The 16,796-nt window shown below is 39.4% G+C and overlaps 1 protein-coding gene across 1 annotated transcript in view; it reads right to left on the bottom strand.

Moving 5' to 3' along the window:
- LOC114653397 (piezo-type mechanosensitive ion channel component 2) overlaps positions 1 to 16,796 on the bottom strand; it is a 558,353-nt gene that overhangs the window by 240,478 nt on the left and 301,079 nt on the right. Inside the window, exon 4 of the mRNA XM_051928878.1 lies at positions 6,473 to 6,515. Coding sequence (XP_051784838.1) covers positions 6,473 to 6,515 — 43 coding nt within the window. The remainder of the gene's footprint in view (positions 1 to 6,472; positions 6,516 to 16,796) is intronic.

Here is a 16,796-nt window from a genome sequence, read left to right as displayed (position 1 = left end):
ACTTAACTGACCAGATCAGTATCCCAGATGTTTCATTGACTTGATGCTATAATCAGATTAAAAAGTGTTCCTTTAATTTTTGAGCAGTATTTTTATATACGCATTTTAGCTACTTTTCAAAATTATAAAAGGATATAGTACTGTATTTAAATCACAATATTCCAATATGTATTTTATTAAGAATTTTAAATAATATATTTTAAAAATTAAAAGAATTCAACATTACATAAGTTGAATTTTTTCAAATATTCTGTATGACAAGTTAAAAAGCTGACTTCCTGCTGCTTAAAGCAAACCAAGTACTGTGTTTTACTCAGTTTACCTAAGGGTTTTGAATATTGGCTAGAAGATAGCAAACCTAATATTTCAACATTTGTTTAAAGTGACTTAAAATGTGCTATGTTAAATATTTAACAGACGGATTCATTACACAGAATCTCAATTGGGAAAACATATTAGGTACAAAAGATGTCTTGTTTTATGGGCCTGAAACAGGATGTTGCCCTTCCATCCAAAAACTGTGCTGTACATAAAATTTGATTCAAAACCTCTCTCCACAAAACACATTTAAAAGTCAACATTTTTTTAGAAACATAATAAATAATTTGAATTTAGCTGCAACTGGTGATGAAATGTGGCCAAATGTTCAAAGGTTAAGAAAAGTACTGAGCCACTGTAACTGCTTCTCTTAGGTTCTCTCCATTTGTTTAACTCCACTAGCTCCACTTTAAAAGCATATCTAATAAATGGGCAGCTTGCCCTAGTCACACTCTCTGACCTTGACTATTTCTAACTGCCAATCACTACTGCAAAAGTTTTTAACCCGTTTGTCTGTGGTCTGTAGTACTCATAATTCCACACACTTTATCACAGCACTTATTGAAATGCTGAACTTAGTCTGCATTTTTTCTTGGTTAAATGCCCTAAATCTAAATAAAATAGCCTCAAATGAATGCACATACCTTTTTGCATATTTTTACTGACACTACTCTCTTCCTTTAAGGTTTTCTACATTACCTCAGACTTCTCTTGTCCTTGTCGTGTTTACATTCCGTGAAATGTCATCTAAGCTACTTCTAGGGTCTCCATCTGTTGGTTTTGTTTTGATTCAGCACATAATGTCAGCCTATTGAGGTCTAAATGTCTAGTTTAATGAATATAAATATTTGGTAGTGTAACACAGAGTTGCTGTCAATTTAAAACAGGTTAATAAAATATGTTTTTTAAATTTGCAATCACTTTCATTTACAAAATAAAATCTGAGTAGATTTTTTTTTCTGGGTGAAGTACTGCACATGAAACATGGAATTTTTGAAATAGTACAGCTCCCAAATGCCATAATGTGAATGAGTGATTTTTTAGGAAACTTATGAACTGTTTTATAATATAATAAACAGCAAACTGTTATAATATTTAAATTATGATTCAACATGTTGTTGAAAGGAAATTTCTTTTACAGTATTTAACCAAAAATAATAGAAGCATTTATTATCACATGAAACTTGTTGAATGAAGACTTACTTACACAGTAACACTGAGTCCAAAATTTTACCTATTAGTTATATAACAACTTTATGTTTTGTAAAACATTGTGTGGGCTATAAAGAAGCAAACACTCTGGATCAGTTGTACTCATGACTTAAGAGTTAAAGTAGTTTAAGTGGTACTGTTGGTAATACCCAAAATAGGTGCTATGTTATATGGCTTTGTGATAGACTTCTTAATTATGTGTTAAAATTCATTCAAGTAAATTCCGGAACACTCCTCAGTAACGTGATCTTTCACTGTTACAATTATTTAGATGCTTAGTTTCCATGTTTTTATTAGTACTTTTTTACTTGTTGTATACAAATGATTGTATACAAATACCAAGTTTACTGATGGCACCCTACTTTTGGAAAATTATAAAGAGTCTTTGTAGTGGAATGAGGTGATTGAACCGATTAATTGATGAATCCTAAATCAATCGGAAACTAAATGTCAATAAAAGAAAAGAATTGGTGTTAGACTTAAAGCAAGTTTTACTTTTATACCTCAAAGGCCAGGTTGTACAGGTAATGAAGAATTTCGAAAACTCTAACAAAGGAGGTCAACACAACTGTTGTCGTGAAAGGTTACCACAGGCTATTAACTCTGAGACAGTTAAAGCTGTTCAGGGTGCCACAGGGCCACAAAAACAAGTTATCAGGGGGAATTATTGAAAGCATTTTTATGTTCATCAGGGTTTAGTTTGGCAGCTTCTCTGCTAAGAAAAGGAAGAAGTTAAAGAGAGGGATGTGGTTGCTTTTCGTTGTTACCTCTCCATCACCTTTTGTCATAGCAATACTTTGGATTCCCTCTACTTTTCAAGACTAAAAACGAATGCAATGATGATTTTTTCCAGCCTGTCAAGACACTACAAACCCTTTCATTTTCTGTACATCTGGTAAATGGTTTAAGTCGATCCTGACTTTAAGATTCTAAAGTAATTTGATAAAGATGTCTAAGCATACTTGTGATAAATTGGTTGTCTGTTGACTTTTGTGGAATGATTCTGGTTATTTCACTTTTGTCTAATGTTTGAATTGTTGTTTTATTTGCATGAGTTATGAGAAAAAAATCCCCTAAGGAGACTGTGGAAGAGTGTGGGTTCGCTTCCTGGTTCCTCCCTGTGTGGATAGCGCTTTGAGTACTGAGAAAAGCGCTATATAAATGTAATGAATTATTATTATTATTAATTATTGTTAACACAGTAAAGTATAGAAAGAAAAAAAAGAAGAAAAAAAAACTGAAATATTTTGCATTTTTACTATAAATCCTTGCCTTCCCCATAGCCTGAAATGGAATTAGTGATTTCAGGAAAAGGAGGACAAATACTGTGAGAGTTCTTATGTAATTGATTTATGAGTAAACACTGCTAAGCTTGATTGTTGAATTTCCATATTTAAAAATAACACCACATATTTAAAATGCAGCAACAGAGAAAAACAAGAAGCTTACATTTCACCTTGTTGCTTTTATGTACTAGATATATATTGTCAAGACTTAGAAATAGTCATATAATAATGACACACTATGATCAGCTATGGTACTGTAGAACAGTAGGTGTACTTCCGAAGAAACAGATGACAATGAACCAGAGAGTCAGGAAATTACAGAACCATGTAACACAATTTTACTTTGTCAGCAGATACCCTGAACAGAATAATAAAAAGAGGAAGGAAGATTAAATTATATGAAGTATTCCTTTGCTTGGCATTATACCTTGTTTTGTGGTATACTCACCTATACACATTAATTTCTATGCTGTAAATATGTTTGTTCTGAGTATGCTATTAAAAAATGCTAACTAACATCATTTGGTAAAATCAAATATGATGACCGCTGTTCCTTTGGTGTTCTATTGGAACAATGGTAAAGTGGTACTGTAGTGTTATCAATTATTGGGTCACTGTCATATATCCATTAAGATAGTTACGTAACCCTACATATAATTGATTTTAGTTATGTTTACCAATTCACACTCAAATTTAACTTACATGTACTCACAAAAATAAAATCATTTGAGTCTACAGTATACCAGATGCTACATGAGCTTTAAGGCAAGGCTCTTTTCAAAGACAATCCAGAAAATTGATACTTAAAATCCAGAGCACAGTCGTTTATGTATCGAATAACTTAAGGGGATATTCCATTTAAAGAGAGAAAGATAGGGAAGAAGGGGCTTCTGGTATAACTAAATTGACTATTTTTTAAAATAATGTTAGAATAAGATGGTAAAAAGCAGTCAAAATGTTGTTCTAACCACTATTTATTTATATGTTTTAACGTCACACTAATTCACTGTATCAAGAAAATTATGCTGTACTTTTGTATCACCTTTCCGTGAAAAAAGCTATCTCTGCACAGTTGAAAAGTCAACACTTAGCAATAAACGTGCTCATGTTCCTGTTGTATCTCTCTCATTACAATGATTGCTTGTATGTATGATGTTAAACAATATTAATAGTCAAGCTAAGTGCTGTTGTCTTCTGATGTTCGAGTATGTTGCCCTTCACTGCCTTTCTGAGACATATTTATGTGGGGCAGCAAATGGACACAAGAAAAAAAGCAAAAAAAATGATAGGAGTACGTGATTCAGGTACTGTACTTATTCATTTTTTAACTGAAGAAAATGAATCATTGAATAAACATGACAGCTATTTTGTCTGTATTAATTTAATATATAGCAGAAAGTAAAAATTATAAAATTAATAATTAGCAGAAACCTTCAAGTAGGTTAAACTGGTGTCATAGTATTAAGACAATTTGGTAAAAACTTACAATTGTAAACAAACCATCACTTGCAAACACTTTTTCCATTTATTTTAACCTCTGCATACCCAGAAATGCATGTAAATAGTAAAAAGAAGTTGTGCTGCGTGAATGTTTTTAAGAAAACTAATATTTGAGCCTATGTTTGTAATTCTACCTCAGGATTTATTTACTGCTGATAAATGAACTTTTCTAAACAACATGCATCTAATTGTATACCTCTATGAAAATTAATTAAAAGACATACCAATATTACTTTTAAACAACCATAGCATTTGAAACAAAATAACTTACTCATTGTAAGTATTCTAGTTTAGTTATTTAAATAATTAGGTTAAAAATGTTAACTTGTACTTGATTCACTGTATGATAAACTGGGCAAATGGTATATTTAGCAATCCCAAATCATATGACAAATTTCATGGAGTTGTGGCTCATGTAAAATAAAAATAAAATCAAAACAAAATGAAAAGGACAATAGTGAACACTAGCAATTAGAAGAAAATTGAGATAAAAAGAGAAAAAATGTAAATACATACAAGAAAGCAGAAGAAAACAGTTGTTGAGTCATTATCTGCTTTTTTGATGTAAACCCATGTCTAAATTGATTTCCTACATTATCAACTTCATACTGATTACTCATTATTTCCATTAATATTATGTCAACATTCAATAGCCCACTGTTTCATTTATCAGTAGCATTATCTTTAATTTCCTCAACTGCCTCCTCTTATCAGTCATTGCAAACCTTGTTAATTCCTTAAATATCTGAAGTGGCTTGGACAATAAACCAAAACCAATTACCTTAACTGTTTAACTATGCAAAATTACCAGCAGTTTAAATATGTGATTAATTGTTTTATATTGTCTTTAATGCATTAAAGACAATATTCATTAAGTACAAGATGATCTTTCTTTAACATAATAATTTCTCCTGTCACCAAAAGAAACCAAACATGATCTTAAGTCTTATAAAATTAACCTCTAAGAAACACACATAACTTTGATCTTTACCCAACATTAGCTTTCCTGAACCACAGTTCAAGTGTCCCTTACCAATCTTACATCAAGTTAAAGAAAGTCATCAATCACTACCACGGGTAATAACGTATGTAAAAGAAAAATGATAGCCATTAGCTAAAATGATAGCTGGAATTATGAATGATGGATGCAACATAATTAACTGTTAAAAGTCCACTGTCTAGGAAAATATGTACAACATAATTATAAAGTATGCAATTAAATTAAAAATCTAGTTTCTAAATGATAAATCATACTGTATTAAAAAGTGTGACAAGCAGATTAGATGTAGTATTTCTTAGAGCAAAGACTACTTTATATATTATAATATATAACATATCATACCATTTATAAACCCTCTTAGTTCTGAGAAGGGTCACAGAGGGTTGGAGCCTATTTCAAAAAGCATAGGGCGCAAAGCAGAAGTAATACCCTAGACAGGGTACCAGTCAATCACAGGGTGAACACACCCACTTACTGTATATGCAATATCACACACTAGGGCCAATTTAGCATTGCCAATTCAGGTAACCTGCAAGACTTTGGAGTGTGGGACAAAACCAGAGCACATGAAGGAAACCTATATAGACACAGAGAGAACATGCAAACTCCACACAGGGAATTTGCAGGATGCAAACCTTGATCTCTTTACTGAAAGGCTGCAGTGCAAACCATTGTGCTACCCTGTCCCCACATAAAATTTATTCTATATATAGTAGTGCTTGGAATAGCTAAAGGAACAAGGAAAAGAGAAGGACAGAAAAGAAGATGGTTGGATGATATCCAGGAATAAACTACAATGGATATCCAAAGTGCAGTACACACTTTGCTCAATAGAAGAAAGGACCCTGGTCAAGACAGAATGCTTGCACCATTGGCCCTGACAGTCCATAGGACTATGGGGTGCAAACAAAAAGAAGAAAAATCAATATTCATAGAATATTTATGATTCATATTCTGTGTACTATATACATGATGAATCAATACATAGAACACTTAAAACCATACCAAAAGTGAAAACTACTCAAGTCATCTCTCCACATGAAACTTTGCCAGAATAAAGTCCTATCCAACAATTATTTGAACTACTAGAATATATACTGGGAGATAATCAGAAAGGTTACAGTTCTCTGAAATATTTGTAAAAGTAAATCCTCACCTTTCAAAGCCTATTTGTCTTATTGATTTCTCCCATACAGAACCTGGAAAAAATGAGAAAAGACAAATCCACATGATGTTATATTAGAAAATATTTTACTGTTCCAAATAAATAATAATTTATTTTAAAGGCACTTAAAATAAAACTGACAAAAGAGTAAAAATGCATTTCTTCCTAAATATACTGTATCTGTGCATTCTCTAGTCAAACCTGTATAATCCAGGTTAAGGTGGTGGGGCTAATGCTTATTTCGACAACTGTGGAAAGAAGTCATAAAGAAACTCTGAATCTGGGGATGTTCCGTTACAGAAAAAAAAACCAACTTGGAAACACCCACATTTACTCATACTAGGTCAATTTAGTGTTACAAATAAATTTGACATACATATTTTTGGTATGGAAGAGGAAACATACATAATACACCGGGCACAATCCTTTCTCACTTGTGGCTGTACATGTCCCAGGTAGCCTTTTATAATCTTACAACCTTCTCACAGTGCAGGGGTGGGGGTGGGAGCATTCTGTCTTTTTACTTGTAGTATGCAATCTTGAAAGTTATCACAATTGTTTTTCTGTTAATCCCAAAAAAGAAGAGGAGAACATACAATCGCCATATTTTAAAAAAACATAAAAATTGGAAAATGGATAAAACATGCCAAAGGAAAATCAAAAGAATGAATGTCAAAGAAGGACACTCAACACATACTTTTATCTTGCATATACCAGTCTTGATACATCTTCTTTGTATTAAGTTTTTATACATTTTGGAGCTTCAGTGCAAATAGCTCCACTGTTTTTCTTCTTATTTTGGAACTCTGGTTTCCAGTACATTTTTGGTTATTTTTTGCTGTTTTTGCTGTAATGGCCAAACAGGCAAATGCAAACATGGAATAATGGGAAAGCAACTGAAGTCCTATTTTTATAAGAAAAACAAAATAAAATAATTCTGCTTAAATGCTCATATGAAAGTATTAAAAGTCAATACAAACATTTGCACTGGATGTTAAAAGGTCAAACAAAGGGTCCTTATGTTACAAGTCACTGTCCATCCATTAACTGTGAGATGTGAAATGTTCAAAATGATGAGTCTTTTTATGTGTTTTGTGGATTACTCTTTTATTACAGTGAGACAGTAGCTCAGGGCAAACTGATGTTATGGGAATGTTCTTAAACATAAATAAAAACACAAAGATAATCAGGTATTTTAATTTTGTCTGTTCTATTTGAAGATTGGGAAAACAGCACTACACAGATGTAGAGACTTCCTTGAAAATAGATTATATTTATATACTTACTCCAAAATAAGCAGCTTGTCCTCGCTTTAGTTCAACAGGAACTTGGTATTTGACAAATACAACTTTTTGGCCATCTTCTCTGCTTCTTGCAGTAATAGGTTCATTATTTTATTTTCAATTTGCAATGAAAATAAGAAAAAAAATCAAGATATTGATAGTTCTGCCTCTAAATTCACTTCACTGCTGCCAAAAAATGAGCTTCCCTGTGCCATAATTGAGCATCACATTATGGTCTACCTGTACTAATTAATAATATAAATCTACTTTCATGTATTGTATATTTTTATAAGATGACTGAAATACGTATGTCAGTTGTAGGTACATAGTCATTCTTGCTATTCATTCTAGGCTTTATAGTTTTTTTTTTTTTAATTACTAGTATTTGCGTAACAAACAAGTCCTATGAGATACAGTATGGAGCAATTCACCTAACAACAGTCCAGTAAAGAAGTGACATCCAATCTCTGGCATACAGCATGACCTATATTTCCATTTTATAAACATGACAGCAACTAATAGCGATTACTTATCTGCTAGTAATCCCACTATTTGAAAGGTTTATTGGAGCACTTCTTGAAACACACAACTATGCATACATTGAAAGTACAACAAAGAGACTTTGGTTGGGATTACACAAAATGGCAGTGGCAGCGTTAGAACCTGTAACCTGATCTCAATTCTTTTAACATTAAATCACAATTCCTTATTGATAAGAAGAAGGCAGTAAGGATGTTCATGTTTTATGTGCCTATACCAAAAAATCTATTAATGGCTTCTTGTAATAAGGTGTTTTCACAGGAGCACAAATATAAGGATCCGACATGAATATGCTGGTAAGACAGAAGTCATGGCACTTTAGACATAAAAAGATGTGTTTTATTTAAACTCCCCAATTCAAAAAGCAACATCATAAGACAGCTATTATATCAGAACACAAGGCAAGAAAGCATAAGTAACTGTATACATGTGAATACACGAAAACACAAAATATAAAAAAGTAAAATTCAGAGGAAAACATGAAAGAGCTAGGGAAGGGAGAAAAACACAATGTTGTAACAAAGAGCCAGTTAAGTTCACACTTTCTTCCCTTTAAACCTTTCCACACATGACTGCTACCAAATTAATGCTGACACAGATGGGAGGGGCCAGGAGCAAATTTCAGGCAAAAGAAGTGCTGAAGACTGCTTTGAACGTACAATCTGATTGAGCATACAAGAAAAAAATACGGCCAAAATGTAGACTTTAACTTTCAAATTGGGTAGACAATGCAATGATCCATTAAATACTTTAATTCAAGTTAAGTAGAGTGTACAATACATATTGTGTATGCTAAATAAAAAACAAGAATCCAATCAAACATCCCTAAGATAAATCGCTATTCCTCCAGCCGATCAGCACACTTAATCAGGAGGTGCATGCAAAGGGTAGTCAGTTTTGTAAAATCATTAAATTTCTGTCAAGAGATTAAGAAATAAGGTCAATATGATTCATCCTGCTTCTGTGTGCTGTTTGATACATAACACTAGAATTACCAGAGCCAACAAAAAAACTCGTAACTCCAGCCCATCTTAAATCCCCTCGCACCTCTCCGTCAGCCTCTTTTGTCTTCTAAATGTGTCGATAAGCCCAAGCAGCAAGCAGCCTGCTATACCATCCACGCCGCACTGAATAAGCTCACGCCTTCTGGTGCATGATGTCAGCGCAGCACCGGAAAAAAAAGAAAGACACAAATATATGTGACATTTTGAAGAAATCATTTTATGACCTGAATAGCACCTATCAGAAAACATCGTCGCACTAATGCAATATTATTTGAAAACGAACAGCATCAGATCAGGTGTGAATTTATACTGGCGCTGTTAGTTAGAGTCAGATCAGAAGGGGGGGGGCGAGGGAGAGCGTGAACGTGACTGAGAGAATAAGATGAAAAAAAGCTAACTTTTAGAAATGTCATACATTTACAACTGGTTCATGTCTATATTTTGTTATTTATTACTAAAACATGAAAAACGTTTCTGTTTGCATAGACTGTTGTAGACACAAAATATACATCAAATTATTTCCTTTCACAATTATGGGTAGCTCACTCCCAGATAATCAATCAAGGCAGGAACTGGGAGAACTTCTTGCCCGTTCTGAGGCGGTGGGGGGGATGGTATAGTATGCTGCTTGCTGCTTGGGCTTATTGTCACATTTAGAAGACAAAAGAGGCTGATGGAGAGGTGCGAAGGGATTTAAGGTGGGCTGGAATTACGAGTTTTTTTGTTGGCTCTGGTAATTCTAGTGTTAAATGTTAAAGAGTTGTGATGGACGACCGGCTATGGACTCCGGTCGCCACCCCCAGGCCGCTAGGAGGAGCCCTCCGGACAGCATGATGGTGCCCCGACTTCCAGCAGGGCCTCATGGACTCTGTAGTTTATACACACAGCCCTGCTGGATACCTTGGGGGCCACCGGGAGTCACTGTAGGGGGGCTAGTGGGCTCTTGCGTGCCCTATAACCTGAGAGTGTGTCACAGTCACGTGACTGGAGGAAGCGACGTGCTCCCGGGGTGAAGAAAAGGACTGTTTGCCCTGACCCGGAAGGAAAACTGACTTGTAGGTTTGGCCAGGAACCATTTCCGGGTCAGGGTGTATAAAAGGACTGTGGGAAGCCCAGAACACTGAGCTGAGCTGGGAGGTAGGGTGGCGACGTGTCTGGGCGAGGAGGAGAGTTATTGAGAGAATAGTGTATTGTTTATATGACTGTAGTGTGGAGAGTGCTTTGTGCACGGTACAGTAGACAAATAAAATATTGTTGTACTTTAACCTCGTGTTCAGAGTGGTACCTGAGGGTTCGAGAGGTGGACAAACGCCTTATTCTCTACACTGGCGTAGTCGGCAGGAGACTCTGGCCGTCCGTTGGCAGAAACCTGCATTTAAATATAAATTTCGTTGTGGCAGAGAACCCAGGGAAGGTCCCTCTAGTAACCGTGGGGGTGAAAACTCCACCCGCGACCAAGAGCGCTGCAGCTGTGAGCCATCCTCTACAGCAGACAATTATGGGGAAGAAAACTGGGAAGAAGGCTGGAATTGCCCAGAAGACTTCTGTCCCAGATCCGATGGAGACGCTGTGGACTTACCTGACGGGCAGTGAGGAAGATCGGGAGCTGCTCAACGCAAAGCAAACCCGAGCGGGACGACAGCCGGAACGTTGCAGGATTGCAACTCCCGAAGATTATTACAGGGAGTTGGAATGAGACCGCATACGTTCCGAGGTAAGTGCTGGGGAAGCACACGAACCGCCGGGAGCTTGTTTTTCTCTGTTTGCAGAGGCTTGTCTGCACGAAGCGGACAAAGAGCACGCCCGACTCACACCTAGACAAGATGGCCGCGAAGGAAAGAAAGCAAGCCAGTCTAGGCGTCCGCGGAAAGGAAGCCCATTGGCGGATGATGTCCACGTGACCTCGCGCGACGGCGACCAGGAAGAAGGTCAGTTTGGAGCCGTCGGTGAGGTAAATAATTCCCCAACGCGTCTGCGCTCCCTGAAGGGGAAGGGGGCGGCGAGCGAAGCAGCGCCAATATTAAATAAAGGCAAAGAGGGGCGGGATGTGACTGAAGGATCTGCCGTTAAAGTTAAAAAGGCAGACCTCAGTCGGCTTGTTGCAGCCACCCGTTCCTCAGAAGACTCCACGTCCCAGGAGCCCTTGCGAAGCCCAGCGGAGCACGTGCCAGGAGCGGACGTGCTCATTGGTTCCTGGTCGGCAGGTGACCAAAATAAGGAAATGTACTTACCCCCGACCGAATTAACTAACTATATGACTGTACGAGATCTCGAAGAGGTACTCGACCCCGTAATGGGTTTCTTTCAGGGGATCGAGGACCTGAGGAGATGTTTGGAGGAGCTGGGTGCCACAGTCGAAGCGCCGCTGAGGAGATTGTATGAATACCTGCGGCGATTAGGCCGTGAAGCCCCGGCCTCGATTAATGCGGCGGTGCAGGTAGGTGCCCTCTGTACCGTATATAATAAGGGGACACAGTGTGAACCGGCACCGCGTTTAAAAAGTAGCAGCTGCCAAAGCGCTGTGAACCCGACATTGGAGTGTGGCACAATGACGGAGTGGTCGGGCAACGATCCGATAGAACCGGGGCGGCGGTATCAGACGCCGCTCCGGGACAACGCGGACCTTAAGAGCCCGACCCGCGTGATAAAGGGGTTGTCGCTTGTTACTGAAGGGGCGGGGGAAGTACCGATCACCCCGGTGCAGCTGAATTGTGCTGTTACCCGGAGCGATACGGTACTAATGACACCGCCTCCGAGTATGCATAGGACAACGGGCGTGCAAACAGCAAAGAGGCTCTCTCTTTTCCATAGAGAGCCTCACGCTGTGCACAAGCCCCAGAGAAAGCAGGAGATCCCCGAATTAAAATGAGGGTCTCCTGACAAATTAAAGAAAAGGGCGGAGAGCAGCAAAGCGGCCGTTAAACCCTCCTTGGCGGAGGACAGGGTGGAGCTGACTGAATTCCCGAGGTGTTTCCGGTCTCGGGAAGAGAAGCCACAAGGAGGACGTCGGCGGTGCTACAACTGCCGGCAACCGGGCCACGTGTGGCGTAGTTGTCCCCGGAGGACAGGGGAGCGGTGGGATAGCAGATACACCGTTCCCCCAAGGTTCGCTGGGGGATCTAGACAGCGGAACCACGGCTGGAGGAGGACGTCCCTCGCGGGAATCAACGCTCCGCCCCACTGGTCGTCGCTAAGGGGGAGGGACTGTGATGGACGACCGGCTATGGACTCCGGTCGCCACCCCCAGGCCGCTAGGAGGAGCCCTCCGGACAGAATGATGGTGCCCCGACTTCCAGCAGGGCCTCATGGACTCTGTAGTTTATACACACAGCCCTGCTGGATACCTTGGGGGCCACCGGGAGTCACTGTAGGGGGGCTAGTGGGCTCTTGCGTGCCCTATAACCCGGGAGTGCATCACAGTCACGTGACTGGAGGAAGCGACGTGCTCCCGGGGTGAAGAAAAGGACTGTTTGCCCTGACCCGGAAGGAAAACTGACTTGTAGGTTTGGCCAGGAACCATTTCCGGGTCAGGGTGTATAAAAGGACTGTGGGAAGCCCAGAACACTGAGCTGAGCTGGGAGGTAGGGTGGCGACGTGTCTGGGCGAGGAGGAGAGTTATTGAAAGAATAGTGTATTGTTTATATGAGTGTAGTGTGGAGAGTGCTTTGTGCATGGTACAGTAGACAAATAAAATATTGTACTTTTACCTCGTGTTCAGAGTGGTACCTGAGGGTTCGAGAGGTGGACAAACGCCTTATTCGCTACAGAGTATAATGACGTAATATAATATTTGAATATGTTTCTGAAATTCTGTTTTTCATTTATGGTCTCAGCACTTTCCATCACAGCTGTAGCTCTTTGTTGATCTACTGCAGAGCAACCATAATTTCTTTATTACTGGTGAGGAAGTCACTTTAATACATCTGACATGTCAGTTTTTTATTCTTTGTCTGGTATCATCTGGCACTGTCTGCGTTATGTTTGCATTTATTCCTTTTCATCCCTCTATCAAACTTAAATAAAATGCATTATTATTATTATTAACTAAAGTGGGAGTTCAGGACGTTATTTGTAGATGGGTGCAAAATTGAATCACACACTGGAAGCAGAGGGTTATGGTGCCAGAAACCCTACCAGAACAGGCTGACATTAAGAGTGATGTTCCACAGGGTTCAGCAATATGTCTGTGTAATGCTTCACTGCGACTGTGATAGCTAAGTCAGAACTTTCCTTTTTCTTTTTTTGAATTTTCCTGTTTTATAGTCATTCCAGTGTGAGTTCAAACCAAAGTGTGTTTGTGTGTGTGAGTATTTAGTTACTTACTTATCTATTTTTGTATTTATTTATTAAAAGAGCTTCTGTAAATAGCCAAATGTTGCCCTGGGGACAAACAAAGTTCTGTCTATTCCAACGGAGAAGCAAGGTGGTGAGAACATGATGCTCAGGTCAGGTCAGGATAGGTCAGGTTGGGGAGCATGCACTGGTACACCACACAACAAAACTTGAGATCCTGTTTGGCATTCCCACAGGCAGGTCCTCAATAATAAAGATCCTGTGAGCCGGATTACCCTCAGGGAACTGCGCCACATGGTCGTAGTACCATAACTGATGCTCCCTCACAATGCAAGTATCGTGCCTCACTCTGGACTCGGTAAGCAAACGCTCATTTGACACAAAGTCAAACCAATAATAACTAAGGATTCTCACAGTAATGAAGTGTGAAAGAAAAACGAACTATTTGCAATCTACTAAGGGTTAAAAGCTGACAAAGCTGTTTTGCTATGATGGCAGGTTATTCTTACAGGTGTCTGTCATAAGACAGGGTGTGGTAAACTGACCTAGGACAATTTCCTCTTTAGGAACACGTCTGTTAGACACAGGAAAGATGGCCTTTCCTTCTTTAGGGTCCATCTGACATGTACACAAAACAGAAACAGATGGTCCATTTGTCTAATAAAATGAAATGCTTAAGTAAACATCATACTTTTTGATAAGTAAGGGGAAGTGGGAGGGAGAAAATATAAAAAAGGGAACTTTGCTCTTCTTCCTTGCAACGCATGAATCCATGTACTCACTGGTGCCTGAATAAAGACTGATTGATTAAATTATTCCTGTCTTCCTCAGGGGCTTCTTCAACAGAAAGAGTCCAGTCTTCGTCTGAGGTCAACAGATAATACCCATGTCCCGCATCCATATAGCAAGACAAGAAGCACCAGGAATTTGAAAACTTGGACCTTCATCCTTGTGCATAGATATTGGGAGCACCGCACACCCTTTTCCAGCGAACTCATGATCCCCATGCTCTCCCAATCCATCTACTGGTTTTATTGGAATTGTCACCAAAGTCATGAATGTTGCTGCCGAAGTAAGTAAACCTCTCAATAAGGTCAACACTCTCTCTGCAGACATACACACTGCTGACAACTGTGTCCAAGAGGTCATTAAATGCCTGGATCTTGGTTTGTATCCAGAACACTCGCAAGCTTTGGTACTCCTCACTTAGTCTCTTGAGAGCCCCGATTAGAGCCTCCATTGACTCCATGAAGAATACATCATTGTCAGCAAAGTCAAGATTAATGAATCTTTCTTCACCAACAGATGCCCCACAACCGCTGGACCCCAAGACCTTGCCCAACACCCAGTCCATGCAAGCACTGAACAGAGCAGGAGCAAGAACACACCCCTGATGAACCCCAGAATCAACTGGGAAAAATGCAGAGGTTCTGCCTCCACTCTGCACCGCATTCACAGCACCAGTGTACAGGCCAGTCATGATAACCAGAAACCTTGAAGGGATCCCGCGAAGTCTCAGGATGTCTCACAAGGCATCTCAATCAACTGAGTCCAACACTTTACAAAAATCAATAAAGGCGGTAAAGAAACTCTGCCGATATTTGCATTTGCACTCTATGAGAACCCTAAATGCCAGGATGCACTCGATGGTAGACTTCTTAGGCGTAAAACCAGACTGCTCCAGTTGCTAGTAGGTGAGCAAGTGGTCACGGATTCTATTGAGGATGACCCTAGCAAGGACTTTACCTGGCACGAAGAGCATTGTTATGCCCCTGTAGTTGCCACAATCCAGGCAATCACCTGTCCCATTCCAGATAGTAACATATAATCCACATTTTTCAGTCAGTTGGGATGATGCCCGTCTCCCAAATAGAAGCATAGATTGCTTGCAATGTCAGGAGGAAAGCCAGGAAGTTACCACAGATCCCTGCAGCCTTTCCTACCCTCAGCTGGTTCACCACCTGTGCAATCTCAGTGAGACTGGGTGGTTCACAGCTAATTGGATAATCAGCCTCAAGAACAGTGGACCCAGAAATATCCAACATCCTAGCTGGAGGATCAACTTTAAAAAGCACATGCTGCTGTGTGAATATTTTTGGCATGCAGGGACTGAGAGACTACACAAGGTTGAAGGGAAGCTGAACACAGCCAAGTACATATATATCCTTAATTAATTATCCAGAGTGCTCTGGCCCTCAGACTGTGCTGAATGTTCACCTTCCAAAAGGAGTATGGCTCTAAGCAAAAAGCAAAGTGGGAGTGACTTAGGGACAACTCTGGGAATATCTTTGAGTTGCCAAACCAGAATCCAAACTTGAACCCATTTAACACTTCTATAGAGACCTGAAAATATCTGTCCAACAACTGTCTCCATCCAACCTGACAGAGGATTTCAGGATCTACATGGAAGAATGGCAGAAAATGTAAAAATCTAGGTGTTCAAAATTTGTTGCCTCAAATCCAAGAACATTCCAAGACGGAATTGTTACCAAAGGGACTACAGTGATCCCTCGCTATATCGCGCTTCGCCTTTCGCGGCTTCACTCTATCGCGGATTTTATATGTAAGCATATTTAAATATATATCGCAGATTTTTTGCTGGTTCGCGAATTTCTGCGGACAATGGGTCTTTTAATTTCTGGTACATGCTTCCTCAGTTGGTTTGCCCAGTTGATTTCATACAAGGGACGCTATTGGCAGATGGCTGAGAAGAAGCCCAACTTACTTTTCTCTCTCTCTTGCGCTGACTTTCTCTGATCCTGACATAGGGGGATTGAGCAGGGGGGCTGTTCGCACACCTAAACGATACGGACACTCGTCTAAAAATGCTGAAAGATTATCTTCACTGTGCAGCTGCTTCCTGAAGCGACATGCTGCACGGTGCTTCGCATACTTAAAAGCTCGAAGGGCACGTATTGATTTTTGATTGAAAAACAAACTCTCTCTCTCTCTCTCTCTCTCTCTCTCTCTCTCTCTCTCTCTCTCCCTGATCCTGACGGAGGGGGTGTGAGCTGCCGCCTTCAACAGCTTTGTGCCGCAGTGCTTCGCATACTTAAAAGCCAAACAGCCCTATTGATTTGTTTGCTTTTCTCTATCTTTATGACAGTCTCTGCTCCTGACACGCACTCCTTTGAAGAGGAAGATATGTTTGCATTCTTTTAATTGTGAGACAGAACTGTCATCTCTGTCTTGTCA

The sequence above is a fragment of the Erpetoichthys calabaricus genome, chromosome 6 (assembly GCF_900747795.2).
Source record: "Erpetoichthys calabaricus chromosome 6, fErpCal1.3, whole genome shotgun sequence".
NCBI lineage: Eukaryota > Metazoa > Chordata > Cladistia > Polypteriformes > Polypteridae > Erpetoichthys > Erpetoichthys calabaricus.
Note: the sequence above shows the minus strand (reverse complement) of the source record. Positions and strands in the feature narration are given on the sequence as shown.